This window comes from Ochotona princeps, chromosome 8 (genome assembly GCF_030435755.1).
Source record: "Ochotona princeps isolate mOchPri1 chromosome 8, mOchPri1.hap1, whole genome shotgun sequence".
Lineage (NCBI taxonomy): Eukaryota > Metazoa > Chordata > Mammalia > Lagomorpha > Ochotonidae > Ochotona > Ochotona princeps.
Genome location: NC_080839.1, coordinates 76,437,284 through 76,463,741, shown reverse-complemented (window position 1 = coordinate 76,463,741; position 26,458 = coordinate 76,437,284). Strand labels below are relative to the sequence as shown.

Genomic DNA, 26,458 nt, shown 5'->3' with positions numbered 1-26,458 from the left:
ATGCCCTCACTCGAAAGCTTCTGTACAACAGAATCAAGACTGCTTGGCAAAGTGTGTGCGGTCCTTGACAACTGGATGTCTGTTTTCTCTACAGTTCCTTCTCCCCTCCAACTACTCCTGCCACTATTTATCCCAACATTATCCTGCAACACAGCATTATAACACAGACAACATTTTAGAATTTTCCCACCAGGATATATTTTTTTTTGAAACTGTCTTTTTCCTTATTGGTTTACTGGGACAACTACTGAACCTCTTGTCTTCTTTTTTTTTTAAGATTTATTTTATTTTTATTGTAAAGTCAGATATACAGAGAGGAGAGAGACAGAAAGGAAGATCTTCCATCTGATGATTCACTCCCCAAGTGGCCATAACGGCCGGTGCTAAGCTGATCAGAAGCCAGGAGCCCAGAACCTTTCCAGGTCTCCCACACAGGTGCAGGGTCCCAAAGCTTTGGGCCGTCCTCCACTGTTTTCCCAGGCCACAAACAGGGAGCTGGATGGGAAGCAGGGCTGCCAGGATTAGAACTGGCACCCATACGGAATCCCCGCACATTCAAGGTGAGGACTTCAGCCACTAGAGGCTACTATACTGGGCGCCCTGAACCTCCTTTCTTGATTATCACCATCATTTCCCCAGAATATTGGGCTTGTGCCTCATGTAAACAACATAGTGCCAGAAGGAACAATTCCTCGTTTACCTGTCACCTGCACCAATTGGCCCTCTCAGGCCTGCGAAACTGAGTGTCAAAGCCTGCCCAGGAAGGGCACACTTCTTTTTGCTGGAGAGTGCCCACTTCCTTACGTCTCACCAATGCAGACCTTCATCCTTGAGAGTTCGGTAGTTTGGCAGATGGAAAATAGTTTTATGTTACAGCTTCAATTTCAGTTGAATTGCTTTCTTTACTAATCAGATTGATCACTATTTTATGTGTTTACAGCTATATCTATGGAAACGCCTACATAGTCCTCACTAGTTTTACACGGAGATGAAGCAATCTTCATGTGGATTTATTTTTCACAGTGTAAATAGTTCCATTTTTCCAAACAATTAGTATGTTAAGTCTCTTACTATTTAGAAATGTAAAAGAACAAGGCTGGTGGGTTGACTCAAGCTTCAGGATTCGGCAGCACATGTGGGTGCCTATTTGTGTCCTGGTTGCTTCACTTCTCTTCTAGCTCCCTGCTTGTGGCTTGGGAAAAGCAGTAACAGATGTGCCAAAATCTTGGGACCCTGCACCCATACTGGAGATCCAGAAGAAGCTCCTGCTTCCTGGCTTTGGTTCAGCTCAGTTCCGGCTGCTGTGGCCACTTGGGGAGTGAACCAGCAGATCTTTCTCTCTGTCTCTCCATCTCTCTGTAAATCTGCCTTTCCAAACAAAAAAGAAACAAATCTTAAAAAGAAACAAACAAACAAAAGGAAGAAAGAGGAAGGAAGGTAGGAGAGAGAGAGGAAGGGAGAGCAAAGAATAAACACTGAGGGCACACTCGCTTTTCCACCCTCTAGAAACATTTATACTCATGTATTACATCTTATAGCTGAACAAATGGGCACTTGGTGTACATTTGCTTCATACTTTTCTAATTTAAATATTCATTAAAAATATTTTTAGGGAAAAAGTAGCTACAGAGAAATGTCCTCCAGCTTAACTAGTAGTTTGTGTTCTCAATTGGAACAAATTAGGATCTCTCCACAATTTTTCTTCATCAAAAAGTATCATTTTTTGCTTTGTTAATCAGCATCTTAAGGAAACATTCACACATTTTGAGAGTTGTTCAAATTCTGATATTCAGATTTAAGCATGTTGGCATGACTTTGAAACACAATTAAAGTTATTCATCAAAATTTGCTATATTATCAATATTAAATTACATTACTCTGGAACATAAATCAAATGATTTAAAGTAAGAGAATAATACATAAGAAATACCTTAATACGTTATACTTGTCAATTATTTTTGCCACATTAAGCTCTCTTTAATTTCTAAATTATCTAGCTCTACAAGTCATGACATAGTGGCTTACCATGTTCCAAAGAGGGGGTAGAGTGGGAGGTGGTATGAATATGCAACCAGGGCTGATCAATACAGTATGTGTATGTAATCATACATCCATGTGTATATATATTTATACATATAAATTTAAAACACTGGCATTGAAGGCACTGCAATTCTAGAACTACAAGCCTTCTGAAAGCAGTAGTGAAACATGAACAACCATGAGAAAAGACATCCTATTATGTGTGTGACTGTGACAAAATGTATAAAAAACAATCAACAAGCACTGATTCAAGGAGCAGGGCCAAAAGGTAAAAAGTCAAAAGTGAATGTGATTTCCAACAGACCACAAGGCAGCGACCGTGAAAACAGCCTGCCTCACGTGACCTGAAGACTGCCTCATGAAGTAAGCCTCTCTGACACGATCGTGTTTAGTGAGGTCACTAGGCCTGGACTTGTTACACTCCTAGATTTAAACAGTCTGCCTGCCTGCGGTATTTCAATTGAAAAGAGACATAACAATACCTGTTCTACTCCACAAGATGGTCTTAGAGGTCGAATAAGACAACAAGCAAAGTTGAATGACAACACAGGGGGATCTGAAGCAGGGGAGGTGACGGGGCCAGGAGGGCTCCACCCTCACCAATGGCCATGAGGGAAGGAGAGATTGCTATAAGACACAGTGCTGTGTCTCCCCTGTGATGCTGCTTCTTGAAGACAGCCCTTAGCAGGTGCACACACCATGCTCCTAGATGCCCCAGATGAAAAATAAGGTGTCAACATAGGATTTATGCATTTATAGTTCTACAATATTAACAAAAATTTAATTTTTAGATGTTTCACAAAAGACACATGGAATGTACCTTCAGTGTCTTTAGAACTCTTTCAGTTTCTTCAGGTTAAATCAGTATTACATAGCCACCAATTTGATAACATTTAATTTTATCATGCCTCACACAAAATATTTAGAATTTTTTTGCTGAAACATTAATTATTCCTTTATTTTTCTGAATTATTTCCTTGAGACAACAGTTTCAAAAAGATTCATCTAATATGTTTGTGGTTTCAGGATGGTAACATTTCTGAGAACAAAGCCAATGCCCATGATAAGGACGTCTGAAACGCCCTTTCTCCACCAGCCTGCCAAATGCTCATGTCTGATGAGTAACAAGCCAAGAAATAGCTCTTCTGAATCAGGATGCTTAACGACGTGAAGGCAAACAAGAAAACTGCTCCACTGAGATGCTTGTGCTCAGTGATGATCCCTGATGACACTTCATCATCCAAACTCCAATTCCAAGAATGCCCACTTTACTCATTAAATAATTTTACATTTTAAAGCTGGTCTGTACTGCTCCTTAAATCACAACTTATTCTTTTAAGATTTAGGGCTATTTTAATTTTGCCTCTCAGATCACCTCATAAACCACCAGTCATGAGCTTATAAAAGCTTGAAATGTTATAATTACAAGCACAGATGTGATAACATGAAGCTTTACAAACTTTATTTGTATTTAACATATGAAATTTAGAAAATATATTATCTGTATCCAAATCAATGAATGAGACATGCGCACCAAATAAATTTAGGAACCTTGGCAGCAGGCATTTGGGCTAGCAGCTAAGTCCAAGTTCAGATGCCTGCATCCCAGTCCCAGTTCCATTCCCGATTCCAGCCGACGTGCACCCTGGAAGGAAGCAGGTCCCTGTGAACCAGACCGAGTTTCCTGCTCCTTGGCTTCAGCCTGAACCAGCTCCAGCTGCTGCAGACATCTGGGAATGAGCCAATGGATGGCAGTTCTATTTCTATAGTTCTCTTTTTGCTGTTTAATTTTAGAAACTAAACTCTGGCATTCTATAGTGTTAAATTATCAAGAAAATAAAACTACAACTAGGAAATTTTCTGATTTGAATGCAAGGGCAAAATAAGTATTTTTAAACCCTTAACTGGTACCACACTTATTACCTTTGTTTATTTGGGGCAAGCTGTCGGCTTGGCCGTCTCATGGACTGGTTTTGTTGAATCTTCATTGAAGTTCTAGGAGATGAGCGTGCAAAAGGATCTGGAGCCGGGGGTTTTTTAGGTATCTTTTTCACCAACCGACTAACCCATTTCTGTTGTTCTTCCGTAGAATTTGCTAATAACAATAGATTCTTTGCCGTTGAAATATCATAATACACTATAAGGAAATATGTGAAAAAATGGATGAGCTTAAAATAATCCGCGCATCAGTCACAATGATGGAGTAAGCAACTCCCTCCTCACCTTTGCAAGGTGCTATAACCTCCTCCTTCTTGTCCATGTGATCTTTGTGGCATTTGATGTGGCAGCGACGGCACTCCAACGCTGGAGGGGGCTTAAACATATGCCACAATGGCTTCATACAAGCCTCACAGTTGGTTGGGAAGTGATAAAGAGTAGGAATAAATTCATGTCCTTTATGACAAATATAATTAGATTTTTCTCCCACTGGCTCCACTGGAAACTCCTGTTCCTTCTTACTCTCTCCTTCATTAGCATACAGGATCTATAAATAGCAAAAAGAACAATGAATGGTTTCTGAAGATCAATTTGTATGTGGTGACAACTTTGACAGTGTTAATAAAATTAGTCTGAATTATTCAATGAAAAGAAAATGCATTTAAAGTTCAAATCAAAATGGGATCTGTGTACTCAGGAGCTTCAGTGAGGAACGTCATTAGATGGTCACTTTGGTTCACACTTTAGAATGACTCCTGCTCACTGCTGTCTCCCGGTGCTCTCTCCACTCTAGCGACCCCATCAGGACAAGCCCAGGACAGGAAAATGTCAATTCACACTTCACAAGTGCTCGTTCAAATTTTTGTTTTGCTTTATTTTCCTGTGAGGGACAGGTCATAATAATCATCTGAAGAAAGGTGGTTACTGTACTACTAATTGGTTTTTATAATTCTTAAGGCAAAAAATCAGGTGGCAGCTGGACACAGAGCTTCATTTTAAGAGACCTGTGTCTGGGTACCTGAGGAAGAAAGCAGAGGATGTACAACATCCTCCATGTAAAGCAGGAGAGCATCCAAAACACAAGGGGACAACTGCCCCACTGCACGCAACCCAGGGGCCCGGGGACTGATGGCTGGCTCGACCAATTTCCAGATGGAAATGTCCGCTCTCTAAACTGGACATAAAGGGGCTAGCAGGCTAATATGTTTAATTTACAGTTTTTGACTCTCCAGAAGGCTGAGCCATAAACCCAAAGCAGAAGTTGATACTTAACAAAAAAAATTATAACTAGGGACCAGTGACGTTGCATGGCAAGTCTCCACATGCAGCGTCAGCTTAGGCGACCCCTGTGGTCTCCAGTTCAAGGCCTGCTGCTGTACTTGTGATCCAGTGTCCTGCTCATGGCCTGGGAACACAGAGGAGAATGGCCCAAATGCTTGGAACCCTGAACCCATGTGGGAGACCTCAAAGAAGGTTTTGGTTTCCAAGGCCCAACTCTAGCCAGTGCAGCCATGCGGCTAGTCAAACAGAGAATGGAGGACCTCTCTGCTGTAACGACTTTCAAATAAAAATACTGAAAAAAATTACAAGTAACCAGAAGCATGATCTAAAAACAGACGTTAGCAAATGAAACGGAGGGAAGAATGCAGATGAACCCCAGAGAGTGAGACAGAAAAGTAACCTGAAGAAAATCAAAGAATTAATGATGTAAATTTTTGCTGATGGTATGTTGGAGCTTTTAATTGATCGGGATGATACTCTGCTGGCTCTGTCTTCAGACCAGAGAGGGTATACCTAAGAAGCCGTTGAACTTGACTAGACAATAAGATGCTGGACTCTATGTTTGGTATACGCTTGCAATGGGGGAATCTCAACTGAACTTGAACTGTGGTTATGCAACAAGGTGGAGGAATCCACCATGGTGGGAGGGTTTGGGGAGGGGTGGGGAGAATCCCAGTACCTATGAAACTGTGTCACATAATACAATGTAATTAATGAATTTAAAATAAAATTAAAAAAAAAAATTAAAAAAAAAAAAAAAAAAAAAAGAAAATCAAAGAATGAAGAAACTTCATGTCAAGTCACATGAGAATCTTCCAACGCTGAAAACACAAAATAAAACCAATCAACAAACAAAAAACAAATTTGTGTTTACCTGGAATATTCTTGGAATTTCTTTAGCATCTGCTCTATATACATCTGTCTGTGTAACAGGCCGCACGTGAAATAACTTGCTATAAGAGATTTTTAATAAAGAAATAAAATATTACTCAAGATGATATTGTATTTTACTCTAAACTTAGAACAGACGTTAAAATCAACCACTGTGACCCATTAGAAGTTAACTAATTTTGTCTTATTAATTCAATGGTTAAAATTTTCAGACATTTGCAGTAAGTCAGAAATTTCCTAATTAGCATCACAAAGTAATAGTGACATGAAATAGAGATGCTCTAACCAACTCCATGGCTTTCATCTGTATGAAGCAAACTGAGAAAAAAATGATACCAGTACAGTAAGAGCCACACTGTAACTAAATTGCATCAACAAACCACCATATTTTGTTAATACTTTAAAAGACAAGAAGAGACACAGTTTCTAAAGTCTAGTAAAAACACTTACTCTATATCTAACACCATGTAAGGATTAGATAGTTCTTTATCCTGCTCACTGTCATAGAAAAGAATCTTCTTACTGCTTACAATCACGTACTGGTAAAAAGAGGGAAGAAAGAAGCAAGCAATGGTTAAAGTTATTTTAAGCCTTATTTCTTGATTTTCTTCAATTCAATACAAGCAGTAAAAGTAGTAAGCTAATGAACAGTACCTACTATATTTTTTAGAAAAAGCCTTCCTAACACAGCAGTACATTTTATTTGTGGATAATTTAGATGAGTGAATTGGGGGCAGAGGAAATAAAATCAAATGTTTTGGGAGTGATTTAGCTATGAGCATAAAAAGTGTTAGTAAACTCATCCAAAAGCACAGAGAGGAGAAGGAATAAAGGCTTTGTCCATCATATACAGCACTAACTTCCTACTGGCACAGCAGACACACCAGGTCAACAAGGCCATTTCCTGAACCGACACCTGGTTCATTATTCACAACGAAGAACCAAAACATTTCCACAAAGACAAAGACACATCATTCCACATCAGAAAATACAAACAAATGTATGTGTCTAAAGCTGAGCCATGCATAGTCTACAACTAAAAAAAATGGAATGACTGGAATTTAACTGAAGGCAAAACAAAAAGCATACACAAAAAGTCCAGTTACCTTCTTAACCCATCCAAATTTCTTAGTGTTATTTCGCACAGGTAACGAAAGCCATCCTTCTAATCTTGATTCTACAAATAAAAATGGAATGAAAACCAATGTAACAATTCTCCTTAGGCAATGAAGAATTTAACACGATTTTAATGTGGAAGTCACAAGACATGCCCTTCAAAATTTATCATTGTATATTATCCAGGACACAATAATAATGATGCAGAATCAGTAAAATCAAGTCATACAATGCAAAACAAAATCCAGATTTTTATCATATTGGAAATAGATACAGTACAATTTTATAAATCAGATGTCTCACTGCTTTAATACATGCATTGGAAAAATCCAGGAAAAAAGCTGAAAAACAAATAAACGAAAACTCAAACCACAACAAAAAGCCTAGCAGCTGATTATTCTCACTGGCACACCTACACAGCGCTCTTTGTTTTTCCTTTGGAAGACCTAACTAACTGTACACTAATATACATCTTCAAGAAGTCACTTAAAACAAGCAATCACATGTCTAGCACAAGAGAATGAGAAAGGCTGCAGACAGAAATAAAATATAAACCAAGTTTGGCTAACGAGCAGCAATACGGCTCAAGGATTCTAAACTCCAAAATGCCAAAATCAATAAAATCCTGGTTTAGGAAATCCTTTGTATCTGTTTTAAGACATTTAATTAGTTTCTCTTCATAAGTAAAATAGCAATTTCAGAGGCAATTATAATAGCAAAAGCACTTATCAATGATTTACTATCGACTCCGTGTCAGCTGTGCTCAAAGCCTCACATGAATCCTGTTTAATGGTCATGACTACCAAACAGGAGCTTCTTCCCTAATGCATGTGAGGAAACTGACATCTTCCAAGCTGACACTGGGCCACACCTTGGCCTCTGCATCTCTGGCCTCTCCATTTCAACTACAAAGAGGCCAAACTGCTTCACATTGCTTGTAAAGGTCAGGCAAAACACTGACTAGCTACGGACTCGGTGAAAACCTAGACACATTTGCTGAAACAAGACTACATATTTCTCTATTGTCCTTCTTGATTGGAAACTTCAGAAAGGTGGAAACAGTGGAATCAAATACTGTCTTAAGTCTCTTGGAACTTGGCAAAATAAATGATTTATCATGCAGTTTTTTTAACCAAGTCTACAACAACATATTAGTGAATGTTAGTCATTGTTACATGAAATTTTCAAAAGGACCAAAATTAAAGGTGGGAAGTACTCCAAAGACCAGACTCCCAGGCTGTCACCTGTACCATTACGTCCTGATGAAGTGGGGAAGTAAGGCAAAATGTCGTCTTCAGAGCTGGAGGCAGAGTCAGAGTCACAGAGCGTGTGAGAGCTGGAGGGCTTAGAGGTAAGACTGAGAGAGGTGGAGGAGCGCTGGTAGGTGAACGACACGGCCTCCACAGTGTGGGACTGAGAGACACGGACTGCACACCCAACACAGGTGGAGGTGAGAATGCAGAGAGAAGAGAACAAAGGATGATAAAGCTCAAAAAGAGAGCTACTACATTACTTAACTGTGGAATTCTCTCTTGCTATGAAAAATTTTGTCAAAAAAAATTTAAGTGTCTAAAAATGTTATTTGAAACCCTACTCATTTTTACTCAAGAGTAAAGTCAGGAACAGGACTTAACACAATCAACTGATGGAGATTTAAGATAAACGCCAGGGCTGAAGGCAAGTCTGTACCTGGAAACCCATCGTCGGCTTCCGCGTCACCTGGTCCACTGCCTATGCTGGAACTATCCAGCCCGATGTGCAAGGCCTGCAGCTGTGACCGCAGCTGCTCAATGTCGCTGTCCTTGCTGTCCAGTGTCATCTGCAGTTCAATTCGAATCTGGCTCTCCTCAGCTATTTGCTGCAAGAAATTAAATTAACTGTATGCAACATGACTTACAATTTTGCTCTTGGCTCAATAATATTTATTAAGGGAAGAGTCCTACAAACACTGAAATACACAGAAACATGAAACCAATTCCACCTTTCTTAGAAAGAATGTTAAATCCAGAGTCCAAAAAGTATCCTTACAGCCTGCATTTCGTTCAGTTCCTTCTGATATTTGATCATCTGCTGGGTCAATTTTTCACGTTCAGATTTAAGTTCCATGTGTAGCTTCCTGTTCTCCTTCTCTTTCCTTCGCATATCTGTGTCACTTCCACGTTTGACAGGTTCTTTTCGATTCATGATCTCAGCCAACTTATTCACAGCCTTAAAGACATAAAAACAAGCATATAAATAAAATCAACCACATCGATGATTTCTCAGTAACAAGCACTGATAATCCTTCCCTCTGCAACAGGATTCCCAAGGAACACATTCTGGTATTAGTTAAATACTGTGCCTCTGCTCTCCATCCCATACTCTATTAGTTAAATACTATACCTCTGCTCTCCATCCTATACTCTATTAGTTAAATACTGTACCTCTGCTCTCCATCCTATACTCTATTAGTTAAATACTGTGCCTCTGCTCTCCATCCTATACTCTATTAGTTAAATACTGTACCTCTGCTCTCCATCCTATACTCTATTAGTTAAATACTATACCTCTGCTCTCCATCCTATACTCTATTAGTTAAATACTATACCTCTGCTCTCCATCCTATACTCTATTAGTTAAATACTATACCTCTGCTCTCCATCCTATACTCTATTAGTTAAATACTATACCTCTGCTCTCCATCCCATACTCTATTAGTTAAATACTATACCTCTGCTCTCCATCCCATACTCTATTAGTTAAATACTACACCTCTGCTCTCCATCCTATACTCTATTAGTTAAATACTGTGCCTCTGCTCTCCATCCTATACTCTATTAGTTAAATACTATACCTCTGCTCTCCATCCCATACTCTATTAGTTAAATACTATACCTCTGCTCTCCATCCTATACTCTATTAGTTAAATACTATACCTCTGCTCTCCATCCTATACTCTATTAGTTAAATACTGTACCTCTGCTCTCCATCCTATACTCTATTAGTTAAATACTACACCTCTGCTCTCCATCCCATACTCTATTAGTTAAATACTGTACCTCTGCTCTCCATCCTATACTCTATTAGTTAAATACTGTGCCTCTGCTCTCCATCCCATACTCTATTAGTTAAATACTGTGCCTCTGCTCTCCATCCCATACTCTATTAGTTAAATACTATACCTCTGCTCTCCATCCCATACTCTATTAGTTAAATACTATACCTCTGCTCTCCATCCTATACTCTATTAGTTAAATACTATACCTCTGCTCTCCATCCTATACTCTATTAGTTAAATACTATACCTCTGCTCTCCATCCTATACTCTATTAGTTAAATACTATACCTCTGCTCTCCATCCCATACTCTATTAGTTAAATACTATACCTCTGCTCTCCATCCTATACTCTATTAGTTAAATACTATACCTCTGCTCTCCATCCCATACTCTATTAGTTAAATACTGTACCTCTGCTCTCCATCCTATACTCTATTAGTTAAATACTATACCTCTGCTCTCCATCCCATACTCTATTAGTTAAATACTATACCTCTGCTCTCCATCCCATACTCTATTAGTTAAATACTATACCTCTGCTCTCCATCCCATACTCTATTAGTTAAATACTATACCTCTGCTCTCCATCCTATACTCTATTAGTTAAATACTATACCTCTGCTCTCCATCCTATACTCTATTAGTTAAATACTATACCTCTGCTCTCCATCCTATACTCTATTAGTTAAATACTATACCTCTGCTCTCCATCCTATACTCTATTAGTTAAATACTATACCTCTGCTCTCCATCCTATACTCTATTAGTTAAATACTATACCTCTGCTCTCCATCCTATACTCTATTAGTTAAATACTGTGCCTCTGCTCTCCATCCCATACTCTATTAGTTAAATACTATACCTCTGCTCTCCATCCTATACTCTATTAGTTAAATACTATACCTCTGCTCTCCATCCTATACTCTATTAGTTAAATACTATACCTCTGCTCTCCATCCCATACTCTATTAGTTAAATACTATACCTCTGCTCTCCATCCCATACTCTATTAGTTAAATACTATACCTCTGCTCTCCATCCCATACTCTATTAGTTAAATACTGTGCCTCTGCTCTCCATCCTATACTCTATTAGTTAAATACTACACCTCTGCTCTCCATCCTATACTCTATTAGTTAAATACTATACCTCTGCTCTCCATCCTATACTCTATTAGTTAAATACTATACCTCTGCTCTCCATCCCATACTCTATTAGTTAAATACTATACCTCTGCTCTCCATCCCATACTCTATTAGTTAAATACTGTGCCTCTGCTCTCCATCCTATACTCTATTAGTTAAATACTATACCTCTGCTCTCCATCCTATACTCTATTAGTTAAATACTATACCTCTGCTCTCCATCCCATACTCTATTAGTTAAATACTACACCTCTGCTCTCCATCCTATACTCTATTAGTTAAATACTATACCTCTGCTCTCCATCCTATACTCTATTAGTTAAATACTGTGCCTCTGCTCTCCATCCTATACTCTATTAGTTAAATACTACACCTCTGCTCTCCATCCTATACTCTATTAGTTAAATACTATACCTCTGCTCTCCATCCTATACTCTATTAGTTAAATACTATACCTCTGCTCTCCATCCCATACTCTATTAGTTAAATACTATACCTCTGCTCTCCATCCCATACTCTATTAGTTAAATACTGTGCCTCTGCTCTCCATCCTATACTCTATTAGTTAAATACTATACCTCTGCTCTCCATCCTATACTCTATTAGTTAAATACTGTGCCTCTGCTCTCCATCCCATACTCTATTAGTTAAATACTATACCTCTGCTCTCCATCCTATACTCTATTAGTTAAATACTACACCTCTGCTCTCCATCCTATACTCTATTAGTTAAATACTGTGCCTCTGCTCTCCATCCTATACTCTATTAGTTAAATACTGTGCCTCTGCTCTCCATCCTATACTCTATTAGTTAAATACTATACCTCTGCTCTCCATCCCATACTCTATTAGTTAAATACTATACCTCTGCTCTCCATCCTATACTCTATTAGTTAAATACTACACCTCTGCTCTCCATCCTATACTCTATTAGTTAAATACTATACCTCTGCTCTCCATCCTATACTCTATTAGTTAAATACTATACCTCTGCTCTCCATCCTATACTCTATTAGTTAAATACTATACCTCTGCTCTCCATCCTATACTCTATTAGTTAAATACTATACCTCTGCTCTCCATCCTATACTCTATTAGTTAAATACTGTGCCTCTGCTCTCCATCCTATACTCTATTAGTTAAATACTACACCTCTGCTCTCCATCCTATACTCTATTAGTTAAATACTATACCTCTGCTCTCCATCCTATACTCTATTAGTTAAATACTGTACCTCTGCTCTCCATCCTATACTCTATTAGTTAAATACTATACCTCTGCTCTCCATCCCATACTCTATTAGTTAAATACTATACCTCTGCTCTCCATCCTATACTCTATTAGTTAAATACTATACCTCTGCTCTCCATCCTATACTCTATTAGTTAAATACTATACCTCTGCTCTCCATCCTATACTCTATTAGTTAAATACTACACCTCTGCTCTCCATCCTATACTCTATTAGTTAAATACTACACCTCTGCTCTCCATCCCATACTCTATTAGTTAAATACTATACCTCTGCTCTCCATCCTATACTCTATTAGTTAAATACTGTGCCTCTGCTCTCCATCCCATACTCTATTAGTTAAATACTGTGCCTCTGCTCTCCATCCCATACTCTATTAGTTAAATACTGTGCCTCTGCTCTCCATCCCATACTCTATTAGTTAAATACTGTGCCTCTGCTCTCCATCCCATACTCTATTAGTTAAATACTGTACCTCTGCTCTCCATCCTATACTCTATTAGTTAAATACTGTGCCTCTGCTCTCCATCCTATACTCTATTAGTTAAATACTGTACCTCTGCTCTCCATCCTATACTCTATTAGTTAAATACTGTGCCTCTGCTCTCCATCCCATACTCTATTAGTTAAATACTGTGCCTCTGCTCTCCATCCTATACTCTATTAGTTAAATACTGTACCTCTGCTCTCCATCCTATACTCTATTAGTTAAATACTACGCCTCTGCTCTCCATCCTATACTCTATTAGTTAAATACTATACCTCTGCTCTCCATCCTATACTCTATTAGTTAAATACTGTACCTCTGCTCTCCATCCTATACTCTATTAGTTAAATACTATACCTCTGCTCTCCATCCTATACTCTATTAGTTAAATACTATACCTCTGCTCTCCATCCCATACTCTATTAGTTAAATACTATACCTCTGCTCTCCATCCTATACTCTATTAGTTAAATACTATACCTCTGCTCTCCATCCTATACTCTATTAGTTAAATACTATACCTCTGCTCTCCATCCTATACTCTATTAGTTAAATACTACACCTCTGCTCTCCATCCTATACTCTATTAGTTAAATACTACACCTCTGCTCTCCATCCTATACTCTATTAGTTAAATACTGTGCCTCTGCTCTCCATCCTATACTCTATTAGTTAAATACTATACCTCTGCTCTCCATCCTATACTCTATTAGTTAAATACTGTGCCTCTGCTCTCCATCCTATACTCTATTAGTTAAATACTATACCTCTGCTCTCCATCCTATACTCTATTAGTTAAATACTATACCTCTGCTCTCCATCCTATACTCTATTAGTTAAATACTATACCTCTGCTCTCCATCCCATACTCTATTAGTTAAATACTGTGCCTCTGCTCTCCATCCCATACTCTATTAGTTAAATACTATACCTCTGCTCTCCATCCCATACTCTATTAGTTAAATACTATACCTCTGCTCTCCATCCTATACTCTATTAGTTAAATACTATACCTCTGCTCTCCATCCTATACTCTATTAGTTAAATACTATACCTCTGCTCTCCATCCTATACTCTATTAGTTAAATACTGTACCTCTGCTCTCCATCCTATACTCTATTAGTTAAATACTATACCTCTGCTCTCCATCCTATACTCTATTAGTTAAATACTGTGCCTCTGCTCTCCATCCCATACTCTATTAGTTAAATACTGTGCCTCTGCTCTCCATCCCATACTCTATTAGTTAAATACTGTACCTCTGCTCTCCATCCTATACTCTATTAGTTAAATACTATACCTCTGCTCTCCATCCTATACTCTATTAGTTAAATACTATACCTCTGCTCTCCATCCTATACTCTATTAGTTAAATACTGTGCCTCTGCTCTCCATCCCATACTCTATTAGTTAAATACTGTGCCTCTGCTCTCCATCCCATACTCTATTAGTTAAATACTGTACCTCTGCTCTCCATCCTATACTCTATTAGTTAAATACTGTACCTCTGCTCTCCATCCTATACTCTATTAGTTAAATACTATACCTCTGCTCTCCATCCTATACTCTATTAGTTAAATACTGTACCTCTGCTCTCCATCCTATACTCTATTAGTTAAATACTATACCTCTGCTCTCCATCCTATACTCTATTAGTTAAATACTATACCTCTGCTCTCCATCCTATACTCTATTAGTCTTTCCTTTCATCTTTTCTGAGATTTGGAATTCAAAACACTCAGACTTTATCTGATGTCACTTTCTACTTCTCTGACTTCCTCAAGTTCCTTTCCTCAACAGACTCTTCTTGAGAAAAAGAACTCTAGTACCATCTCATCAATAAAATATACTGTGCCAACATGCAGGAGACTGTATAAGGCATTCATGTTGTCCACACCCCCATGGGAGGATTAATAATCCCAGGAGCTTTTGCAGACTCTTGACCTTTTTGGGTTACCAGCGAATCCCATCTAATAGGATCATAAAAACAACTGAAAATGAGTGTGATTCCACTTTTGGTAGACATGAGGGGGAAGCTGGTGGGGGAGGGAAGAAGAAGAAGAGGAAGAGAGAGAACCAGAGAAAAAAAGAATGAATGAATGAGAACACACTTCATTTACTCCATGCACTGGCTCACAAATGCCTGCAACAGACAAGACTGAACTCATGTCCCCACTGGAGTGGAAGAGCCGAAGGACTTGGGGCATCACCTGTTGACCTTCACGATGTGTATTAACAGGGAGCTAGAACTGGGGATGGAGTAAGAACTCAAAGCCAGGAATCTTAACTGTCTAAATGTCAGCCCCTGAACAATGATCACCAAATCTAACTTCTGCAAACCTGGGAAAATTCAGATAACTGTTCACAAAATACTGTTACAGTTAATGCCTGGTTACTGCTTCAAAAATTTGCAAACATATCCTATTAACATACCTGAGTCTTGAGCGTTCTTTCCGTCAGCAGCTGTTTCTCAAATTGTGCTTTAATAGCAGCTGCACTGATCTCTTCATCTTTCAACTTGGACAACTCTGCAACATGGGTAAGTGTTAGTTATATTGGCAATAACTATAACGTGTGATAAGCAACATATATACAAAATGAACTTTGTTAATACATACGCTCTTGAGCATCTTTCAATTTGTTGTTTAATTCTTCCTTCTCATTTGCAAGATTGGCAACATCACCAGTTAGTGTCCTATTAGTCTCTTCAAGCTAAGAATTGAAAATAGAGGGGAATGGGGAATCACATCCCAATTAAAAAAACTTCAGTTACAACACAAAAAATTAAAAAAAAAAAATCCTAGAAAGTTGCCAACATTATTGCACATTATTGCTTTTCTTAGTACAGTCATCTTTACACCTGTTTGCCCCTGTGTTACTAAACTTTATCCTGACACAAATTTTGTTAACAAGTCTTCAACAGTATCCTGGGAAGCCATTAAAGTGCCATTTCCTCATAAAACCTTAGCAGCTCCGTAAAATGAGAGAAACATTTAAGAAAACAAAATGACATTATACAACTCTATTTTTATCACAGAGGGAAAAAAACAATAATATTTCTTTCAAATCTCTACTATAAAAGAGAAAACAAGTTTTTACTTAAAGTTTCCTTTTGGGGCCTGGTACAATAGCCTATAGTGGGTGAAGTCCTTGCCTTAATGCACCGGGATCCCATATTGGCACCGATTCTTACCTGGTTACCCCACTTCTCATTCAACTCCCTGGCTTGTGACCTGGGAAGGCAGTCAGGAATGGCCCAAAGCCTTGGTACCCTGCACCCGCGTGGGAGACCTGGAGGAAGCTCCTGGCTTGTGGCTTCAGATTGGCTCAGCTCTGTCCATTGTGGTCACTTGCGGAGTGAATCATTGGACAGAAGATCTTCCTGTCTCTCCTCCTCTCTGTATAACTGACTTTGCAATAAAAATAAAATGAATCGGGCCCAGTGGCTAAAGTCCTCGCCTTGAACATGCCAGGATCCCATATGGGCTCCGGTTCCAACCCAGGCAGTTCTACTTCCCATCCAGCTCCCTCCTTGTGGCCTGGGAAAGCAGCAGAGGACAGCCCAAAGCCTTGGGCTCCTGCACCCATGTGGGAGACCCAGAGGAAGTTTCAGGCTCCTGGTTTCGGATCGGACGAAATATCTTCCTGTCTGTATATCTGACTTTGCAATAAAAATAATTTTAAAAAAGATAATTTTCTTAAAGATTAAAAAAATTAATAAATCTTTTTAAAAAATACTTATTAAAAAAGTTTCCTTTTGTATTCCTCCCAAATTCCTATTCTTTCTTCCTAAAGGAAGTTCATTCTGAATTATGTGCTCATCCTTCTTATACTGGATTATGTAAATTAACAGAGGGTGTGCTTTAAGTCATGCTATGTTTATTGTTCTGTAATGTATTCACTGATCAAATGAACTGAATTATTATTATATCGGTTTATTAATTCACAATGTCTAATACAGTCAGTAGCTCCTCTTCTACCACTTTCAATGAATCTATTCATTTTAGTGATTGCCAGTCTCTAACATATACACTGCTGCCAGCATTGTATCTGAGTTTCTTTAGCACACTCATCTTAATTAACAGGCATTTTCTCTGGTCTGCATCATCAAGCAGGCTGCCACATCATGTGCTATATTATTCTATACTATACACGGTAAAGCTAAGCTCCCTTGCTAGTGCACAAGAATGGCATTTTCTAGATATCTATCAACCATTTAAAACTATCAGATTCTCGCCATAAATTTTTGCTATGCCATGATATTTCAAAGTTGTATCTAGTATTTTCAAGAAAGGTAGTAAGGCAAGTATTTGCACACTTACTTATTTACTTGTTTATGTTAGGCCAATTTTTTCACCTGAACTGCTTAAACTTCTCTTATTGAACCATAGATGTTTTACCCATATTCTGTAATACTATTCTCTTCTTTAATAAAATACTTCACAAATACTGTTATTTACCTATATTGCCTTCTATAACATACAAGTTTTGAATTCCATACCAACAGCTTAAAATTTTTATTTTTCGTATTTAGGTCCTAAAGATAGCTAGAGCTTTCTTCGATGTGTAGGACAGTAAAAATCTAATTTTTCTCACTTCCACATTAAAAAAAGTTATCCAAAAAGGATTTAGTACAGCTATTCCCTTTCCCATTGATCTGTACAGTGCCACTTCCACCATATCAAGTTCCTCTATGGTAGTTTCATGATTCTGTGGAAGTAAATTCTGTTTAAAAAGGAGAAAAATGTTTCCTACTTTTTGTATTCACCCTTTAATTTCAGTCCTTTAACTTTGAATTTACTAATAGGTGAAGCCACTGGAAGCCATCCTGTAGTAAGCCTCTCTCTGCCAAAACTGAGATGGTTAAAAATAAAAACAAAAACAAACAAAACTTAGAGGCACTCAGGAGGTCGGTCCCACACTGATCTATAACCCCATTATGACACAGCACTTGCGATAGAATCCCCCAAAATAGCGTCAATTTTCCTTACGGATGCGATGGTTGCATCTTTTTCAGTAAGCTCTTGCTTGTGTCTAGCCATCATCTCTTTGATCTCCAACTCCTTCATGATTTTCTCTTTTTCCAAATCAGAATACTGTTCTTCAGCAATAGAACGTGCCAGCTGCTCGGAATCTGCTTTGGTCAGTGTGATCTCCAGCTGGGCAGCCAAGGAGTCCCTGCATTTTAGAGATACATCACTTTTAAAGCCCACTTTTCACCATCAAGTTCAAGGCTGTACATAACGGCCTCTGCTCAGGGGCAGGGTGAACAGCTATGGACAAGGAAAAGAAGGGCTGGGCATACTCACCTTTCGTCCTGCAGCTCTTGCTTCTTCTGCTGCAACTCTTTACAAAGTTTGGTCTTTTCTTCACACTCTTCTTTAAGTTCCTTAACTTGCGTTTTATAGAGTGTCTAAACAGCAAAATAAAACGAAAATTATCACACCATTCTTACTATTTTTATATTCATAATCTCTCCAGACAGAACAAATGTAAATATTTCTCTGATATTTCAGTCTATGACCAAACTGATGGTGTAATAAGCTTTCCTATTCCTAGTTTTCAACAGATATGCTAATTAAAGTTTACTTAATAAATTACAGCATGATTTTCACATGGGCATCAGATTGGTATTGTTACTAGTAGGATGAGTTAGGATGAGGGAGAAAGTTACCCATGTAGACATGTCTCACGGACCAAAATCAGGGCAACAGAAGTGACAATCAGTACTTCATGTTTTAACACTTCATCAAAAAAGCAAAAATTTAAACAGTGACTTATTTGTTTTATTATGAAAATGTAGTATTTATCTTAAAATTTTATATTTTTATTTGAAACACAGATTTTACAAAAAGACGCGACAGACAGGGAGGTTTCCCATCTACTGGGTCACTCCTTAAATGGTCGCAATGGCCAGAGCCAAACTGATCCAAAGCTGGTCTCTCCCATGTGGATGGCTGCAAAGTTCCAAAGGACTGGACTCTCTTCCGCTGTTTTTCCAGACACATTACCAGATAGGTGGATTGGAAATGAAGCAGGACATGAACCAGTGCCCATATGGGATGCTGGTGCTACAGGCATAGAATTAGCTTGATATGCCACCATGCCAGCCTCAAGAAAATATAATATTAAAAAGAAATACTCTTAATCATCTTTATGGGGTGTGACATGATATAAGTTCAATGTTTTTCAAAGATTTATCTATATGAAAAGCAGAGTTAAGAGAAAGAACGGCTCTTCCCTGTTGTGGATTCCCCAATGGGTGACAGCGGCCCTCGTGGGTGCTTTCCCAGGCATATAAATAAGAAGCCAGATGCTAAGTGGAGCAGCAGGAACGAGCTCTGACTGTGGAAGTGGATGTTGCAACCCATGGCTGAACCCAGTGTGACACAGTGTTTGCCCCCCAGTGTGGTGAGAACTACTTCTCTAGCATTGAGCAGAGATCTCTGTTAAACTGGGTAATTCCTTTTGCTAGATGTTTTTTGTACAAAATCGTGTAGAATAAGACATCCCATCTAAAACTCTATCCAGGGTTTGTTTTAAGAATCTAAAGAAAATCATTCTCGTGGTTTTATAGTAACAATTAAAAACTCCACAAACAGTACATTTCTAATAAACATGTCTGGAACTTACTGAGAAATACTGCTCTGCTTCGAGCTGATCCTGGAGCTCCTTCATTTGCCCATCTGCTTCTTGCCTCTCTCTGTGGAAACATTTAACACCAAATGTTAAAGAGACTGTGTATCTTTGTGGTCTAAGGCTCCCTGATACTTCCATTGAACCCAGGAGGCAAGGTGATCTTTTCAAATCTCTTTCAGATCTCTTTTAAAAGATTTTATTTATTTACTTGAAATGCATTTCCACTGCTTTCCCTGTACAAGGGAGTTTGCAGGAAGTTGAACTGGAAGTGGAGCAGTTGGGACTTGGATCAGTGAGAGCTCAAACGGGATGCTGGCATTGTAGCTGGTAGCTTAAGCCACTGTGTCATGGCACCAGGCCTGCCTCACTGCCTTTCTGAAATCTCGTTCCCTAACTGGTGTCTGTAGACTTATCCTGATGCTACATAACATACACTGATACGTTTCCTTGTGCTTCAGGCAAGCAACAGAATTCAGACAGTATCTGAAATTTGGTTGGAGTGAGTGAAAAAATGATCGGAGTCTAGGTTTTAGATTTCAGTCTGGATGATAATACAGATTTGCATGTTTTGTAAAAATTCACTGAGCTCGGCACAGTGTGTGCTTTTCTCTAACCAAGAAACAAAGTAAAAGTTGGCACTGTGGCATATTGGGTGCCAGTTCATGCCAGGGCTACTCCATTTCCAATGCAGCTCTCTGCTAATGTCTGGGGGAAGCAGCATACAGATGGACAGAGTACCTGGACTGCTGCCATCCACTTGGGAGACCAGAAGAAGCTCTTGGCTCCTGAATTCAGCCTTGCCCACCACCGGCCACTGCAGCCATCTGGGGAGTGAGCCAATGGATGGGGGATGTCTCTCTCTTCGCTAACACTCTTTTAAAATAATATTAAAACAAATTAAGCAAAAAGCAAGCCTAACAACCCATCCAAGGAGTTTAGCTAAAAAGTTACACTAAATTCTAGGCTTATTTAAAATACAAAAAGTTATAGTTATTCCACATCAAATCTAGGACAAAAAAACAAGTTGAAGAATATCACAAACTATAGAATTTAAAATGAACTGAGATTAAAATAAAATACACAAAACTCCAACCCTAGACACTTTTTTATATAAATACAGATTGTCTCTAGAGAGTGGAAATTTATAAATTTATAAAGTGGAAATAATTTCTCTCTCTTAAAAAAATATTTATTTTTATTAATTTTTTATTAGAAAGTCAGATACACAGAGAGGAGAGAGACAGAGAGGAAGATCTTCTGTCTGATGATTCACTCCCTAAGAGGTCAAAACAGCCGCCGCTGCACCAATTTGAAGCCAGGAGCCCGGAGCCTTTTCCAGGTCTCTCACGCGGGTGCAGGGTCCCAAGGCTTTGGGCTATCCTCCATTGCTTTCCCAGGCCACAAGCAGGGCGGCTGGGATTAGAACCGGTGTCCATATGGAATCCCCGTGTGTGCAAGGTGAAGACTTTAGCTGCTAGGCTACCGTGCTGGGCACTTTTTTCTAAAAACAATATTTTAAAGTGGGAACATATCTGAATATCACATAAGTCATTAAAAGGCTCACAGAAAATTATTTAATTCTTTAATCCCACTATCTTCCACTTGCATGTAACTCAAAACTCTTCTCCCACCTCAGCTAATGATGGTGGGCAAGTTTAAGACTTGATCTTTCGGGCCCGGTGGCGTGGCCTAGCGGCTAAAGTCCTCGCCTTGAAAGCCCTGGGATCCCATATGGGCGCCGGTTCTAATCCCGGAAGCTCCACTTCACATCCAGATCCCTGCTTGTAGCCTGGGAAAACAGTCGAGGACGGCCCAATGCACTGGGACCCTGCACCCGCGCGGGAGACCTGGAGGAGGGTCCTGGTTCCGGGCTTCGGATCGGCGCGTACCGGCCCGTTGTGGTTCACTTGGGGAGTGAACCATCGGATAGAAAATCTTCCTCTCTGTCTCTCCTCCTTTCTGTATATCTGGCTTTCCAATAATAATAATAAATCTTTAAAGAAAAAAAAAAGACTTGATCTTTCATATGTATTAATTATTAATCATCATTTCTCACTTTGTTTACTTACTGATCTTTAGACCTCTGGGTCAAAGGATGTAATGATTCCAATTTCTGTTTGAGGCAAAATTGTGAGAGACGATGATTAATAATAAATACATACAAAAGGTCTTAGTCAAGATATACAGAGAGGAAGATATATAAAAGGTCTTAGTCAAGATATACAAAGTGCTAATTCACTCCCTAAGCGGCCACAGCAGCCAGAACTGAGCCGAGCTATGGGCTGCCCTTGACTGCTTTCCCCAGCCACAAGCAAGGAGCTGGATGGGAAGTGGAGCAGCCAGGACACGAACAAGCACCCATATGGGACTAGCCACTAGGCTACCATACCAGGCCCTTAAATTTCAAGTCTTAAAGTCGTCCATCTTCATCACCTAAGGCAACTGTAGTAAGTCCTGGTATTATTTTAATATTGGGCTCTCTTGAAGAACTGGTATTCATTTATGTGAGGGTACTTTAAAGTGTTCATGACAAGCACGTTAGCAGAAGTTGGACTGGAATTGGAGGACCCAGGACTCGAACTGGCACTGATACAGGATTCTGATGTGACAACTGATGGCTTCACAGTGTGCCACAATGCTAGCATTAAAACTGTGTATTACACAAAAACTATGCATGGATTTCAAAAGCCTTTTGCATCAAAATGAACTTCTTTTAATTTTGTTTCTATACTAGCTTTCTGAAGTGCCCTTATATGAAAATTGAAAAATCTAACATTAGTTAAATATTTAATGAAAGTATTTTTCAAGATTAATCATAACGAAAATATAAACACCATGTAAACAGTTGTTAACACCGCATTATCTAGGGACTAGTGACAAGAAGCAAAGTATAAAATGTTCAGTATAGATACAATGCTTTGTTGGATCTGCAGATGTGCAACCCAAGACACAAAGGGCTCACTGTGCTCGGATAGCCATGTAGTAGTAAGCTCAGAACAGCTTGGCAGCTGTTGTAGTGAAAAGACATTCTCCCTGTCCACTTCGCTCCCTCCTAACTCTACTTCCCTAGAAGAAATCCCTTTGTTGCTTTTCTGTGTTCTTCACATAAAGCGCAGACACGATCTACCAGTTCCTCCTATAATTGAGGGTTTCGCTCTCCTGCCCCTCTCCTCGCTGCCCGAGCCAGCACAGCAGTGTCACAGGTCCAAGCAGAACATGCTATGTGTCTGTTTCCTCAGACCTCAACACAAAGTACAGCCTTCCAAGCCAGTTAGAGCAGAACTTCACAATCCCATCCTTTCTAAGAGAACATGTGTCTTTTTATGCCCCAACTTCAGTCAGGGACTTGCAATCCACTTTCCTCCTTCAGCTACTTCTCTCTATTATTTCTGGAAGTAATTTCTGTGCCTTGGCTTTGTCGTTCTCTGGAATTCATACTAGTCAGATACTAGAACCCCAAAGACAGTCTCATGATGCCTTACCTACTTATATCTTCCACATTAGTCCCATCTTTTACATTCTTAAATTCAAAACAATGAATTTTAAATTCAAAACAGTGAAACTGCTTTGAATTTTTGTTTAACCATTGCTGATAAATTTATGCTGGGAGTAAAGCATGTTATTCTAGGTTCAGACAAGATGAGATACACTCAGGATGGAATCACCATAGATGAATTCATATTCTTTATTTTTTAAAAAAGATTTAGTTATTTTATTGGAAAGTCAGATATACAGAGAGGAAGAGAGACAGAGGCGGGTGCAGGGTCCCAAAGCATTGGGCCGTCCTCCACTGCTTTCCCAGGCCACAAGCAGGGAGCTGGATGGGAAGTGGAGCTGCCGGGATTAGAACCAGCGCCCATATGGGATCCTGGCGTGTTCAGGCAAGGACTTTAGCCGCTAGGCCACGCCACCAGGCTCTGCATTCATATTGTTTAACAGCTCTCTTATTCTGGCTGCCCTCTTTTTTTAAAAAAATAATTATTTATTTTTATTGTAAAGTCAGATTTATAGAGAGAAAGATCTTCCATCCACTGGTTCACTCCCCAAGTGAACACAATGGCTGGAGCTAAGCTGATCCAGTGCCAAGAGCCTGTTACGGGTCTCCCACGTGGGTGCAAGGTCCCAAGGCTTTGAGCCGGCCTCAACTGCTTTCTCAGGCCACAGGCAGGGAGCTGGAAGGGAAGTGAAGCAGATGGGATACAAACTGGTTTCCATATGGGATCCCGACGCATGCAAGGTGAGGACCTCAGCCCCTATTGCTATCCTGCTGGGCATCTCTGGCTGCCCATTTCTATTGAGATCCACAGCTGAGGCTCTCCACCAAAGAGAGGTCAGCAGGGTCAATCCCAGGACTCAAGGTGCTCTTTGAATTGGGCATCCAGCAGTCAATTCAGGCACTCTCCAAATCAGTGAGGCTGTTAAAGAGTCACCTCTAGCACTATGAATGGCCAGTTTTCCTATTAAATGCAAAAGGCCAGGCTAAAAGGAGAATAAAGTCAATATACAGGAAAACAGAAGCACAAAGACAAAGACGTGTGGACACTGATCCAATATTGACTTCTAATTTTAAAATAGGAAATCTCATGAAGCTGAAGCATCTAGGCTTACTTGGCAATAAACAAATAGGCAAAAAGAAGAAAGGCTACTTGACTATTGTGACCATCCTTTTCTAGTTAGCACCAATCTTACTGACCTGCCGCAGGCATGTAAAAAGGAAAGCAGCAGTTGTAACTGGAGTAGCACTGACACTAACAGAGGTACGAAGGACCTTTCCTACCCACATGCTGTATGCTCTAAACAAAGCCTTAGCTTACACAAGACACGGAACAAGACAGCTACTACCGTCCCTTTTACAGATGTCGTACAAGGCTCAGAAAGGTTAAATATTTTGGATAATGTTAACTAACTAGTAAGAAGCTGAACTGATATTCACATTGTGATTTGCTTGACTCCAAAGCCCGTGTCCTGTAATATCCTATCATATCATATCATCAAACAGCTGGGATCCAATGTAGACTTTGGTCATGAAGGGAACGAGTAATTCTAATACTAACAGAACGAGTGGGGCAAATTTTAGTAGCATATTTACTCAATATTTTTATGTCTTCCATTATATATTCAAATATGTTTTCCATTTTCCAAGTGAGTACTCAACAATAAAAATGTACACATTTGCATAGTTTTCAAACAATCCGAGTCCTGGAAACCAAATAATAAGCAGGCACAACATGCTGGAGGCCGACCTGCTATTCTATCACAACTGGTTGGCTGCAGTGAAAGGTGGCAGGGAAGCAACAATCTTGGGAAAAAAAACAAAAAACAAAAAACAAAAAAACAAGTGGCACTCAACCCATTACTCAACACATCAGTGCAGAAACAAAAAGGCAACATGATCAGGAAAGTAAAACGCTCCAAAGCCGAAATCCCAACACTGCCAAAAGACGTCACAGCACTGTGCTGTCCTGCCACACTGCGGCCCTCACTGTGCTGTCCTGCCACACTGCAGCCCCGGCACTCACTGTGCTGTCCTGCCACACCGCAGCCCCGGCACTCACTGTGCCTGTCCTGCCACACCGCGGCCCTGGCACTCACTGTGCTGTCCTGCCACACCGCGGCCCCGGCACTCACTGTGCTGTCCTGCCACACCGCGGCCCTGGCACTCACTGACTGTCCTGCCACACCGCGGCCCTGGCACTCACTGACTGTCCTGCCACACCGCGGCCCTGGCACTCACTGTGCTGTCCTGCCACACCGCGGCCATGGCACTCACTGTGCTGTCCTGCCACACCGCGGCCATGGCACTCACTGTGCTGTCCTGCCACACCGTGGCCCGGGCACTCACTTGCGCAGCTCGGCGTTCTGCTTCTCCAGGCTGGCTTTCACTTCGGTGAGATGGCTGTTCTCCTGCCTCAGCTGCTTCTCCGACATCCGGAGGGCGCTCACCTGCTGCGTCTGCATCTTCAGGTCATTCTGGGTGAGGGTGCGTTTCTGAGTCTCCTGCTCAATTTTTAATGTCAAGTTTCTGACCTAAAAAATAAATTTCATACTTGGCATTTAAATAAATAATCTTGATTTTTCTTATCAGTCAACGTGGTAGAGCAAACATGTCTCTAGATTTCACAGTAAAATATGCATTATATATCTAAGAATGCTATAACTATATTTTTTAAATAAAATGATCTTTATGGTAAAATAATTTTATATCATATCAATGAAATCCAGTAAAACCTCTAGGCCATACTACAAAAACATTAACTCAGATGAAAACCTCTAAGCTCATCCGAACAATCACTTCCATTAAACACAGTTTACTACGAACTCCTCCCAGGGCACAGTATTTACCAGCAGACAACACTCACATCCTCACTGAGCACATCCTTCTGCCCAAGCAGCTCGCTCAGCTTTTGCTGCGACTGTTTGAGGTCGCAGTCCAGCAGCGAGCACCTTTTCTCCGCCTCCAGCAGCAGGTTCTCCACCTTCTGCTTCAGGCTTCTTTCCTCCAGCAGCTTCTTCTCCATTTCTAGCATTTAAAAGACAGACTTCATCATGCATTTGTAACTAACAGAGGCATTTCAAATATATGTCACAGTGCTAATAAAAAGGACAGTCAATGATGTTGCTCTATTGATTATT

The 26,458-nt window shown here is 39.8% G+C and overlaps 1 protein-coding gene across 1 annotated transcript in view; it reads right to left on the bottom strand.

Moving 5' to 3' along the window:
- Window positions 1-26,458, bottom strand: part of ROCK2 (Rho associated coiled-coil containing protein kinase 2) — a 154,122-nt gene that overhangs the window by 1,869 nt on the left and 125,795 nt on the right. Inside the window, exons 19-32 of the mRNA XM_012926232.2 lie at window positions 26,185-26,345; window positions 25,668-25,852; window positions 19,820-19,889; window positions 18,496-18,599; window positions 18,178-18,364; window positions 15,805-15,898; window positions 15,620-15,714; window positions 9,295-9,474; window positions 8,956-9,124; window positions 7,257-7,327; window positions 6,601-6,689; window positions 6,134-6,212; window positions 4,264-4,525; window positions 3,964-4,177 (exon numbers count right to left, since the gene is read on the bottom strand). Of these exons, the coding sequence (XP_012781686.2) occupies window positions 3,964-4,177; window positions 4,264-4,525; window positions 6,134-6,212; window positions 6,601-6,689; window positions 7,257-7,327; window positions 8,956-9,124; window positions 9,295-9,474; window positions 15,620-15,714; window positions 15,805-15,898; window positions 18,178-18,364; window positions 18,496-18,599; window positions 19,820-19,889; window positions 25,668-25,852; window positions 26,185-26,345 (1,960 nt within the window). The remainder of the gene's footprint in view (window positions 1-3,963; window positions 4,178-4,263; window positions 4,526-6,133; window positions 6,213-6,600; window positions 6,690-7,256; window positions 7,328-8,955; window positions 9,125-9,294; window positions 9,475-15,619; window positions 15,715-15,804; window positions 15,899-18,177; window positions 18,365-18,495; window positions 18,600-19,819; window positions 19,890-25,667; window positions 25,853-26,184; window positions 26,346-26,458) is intronic.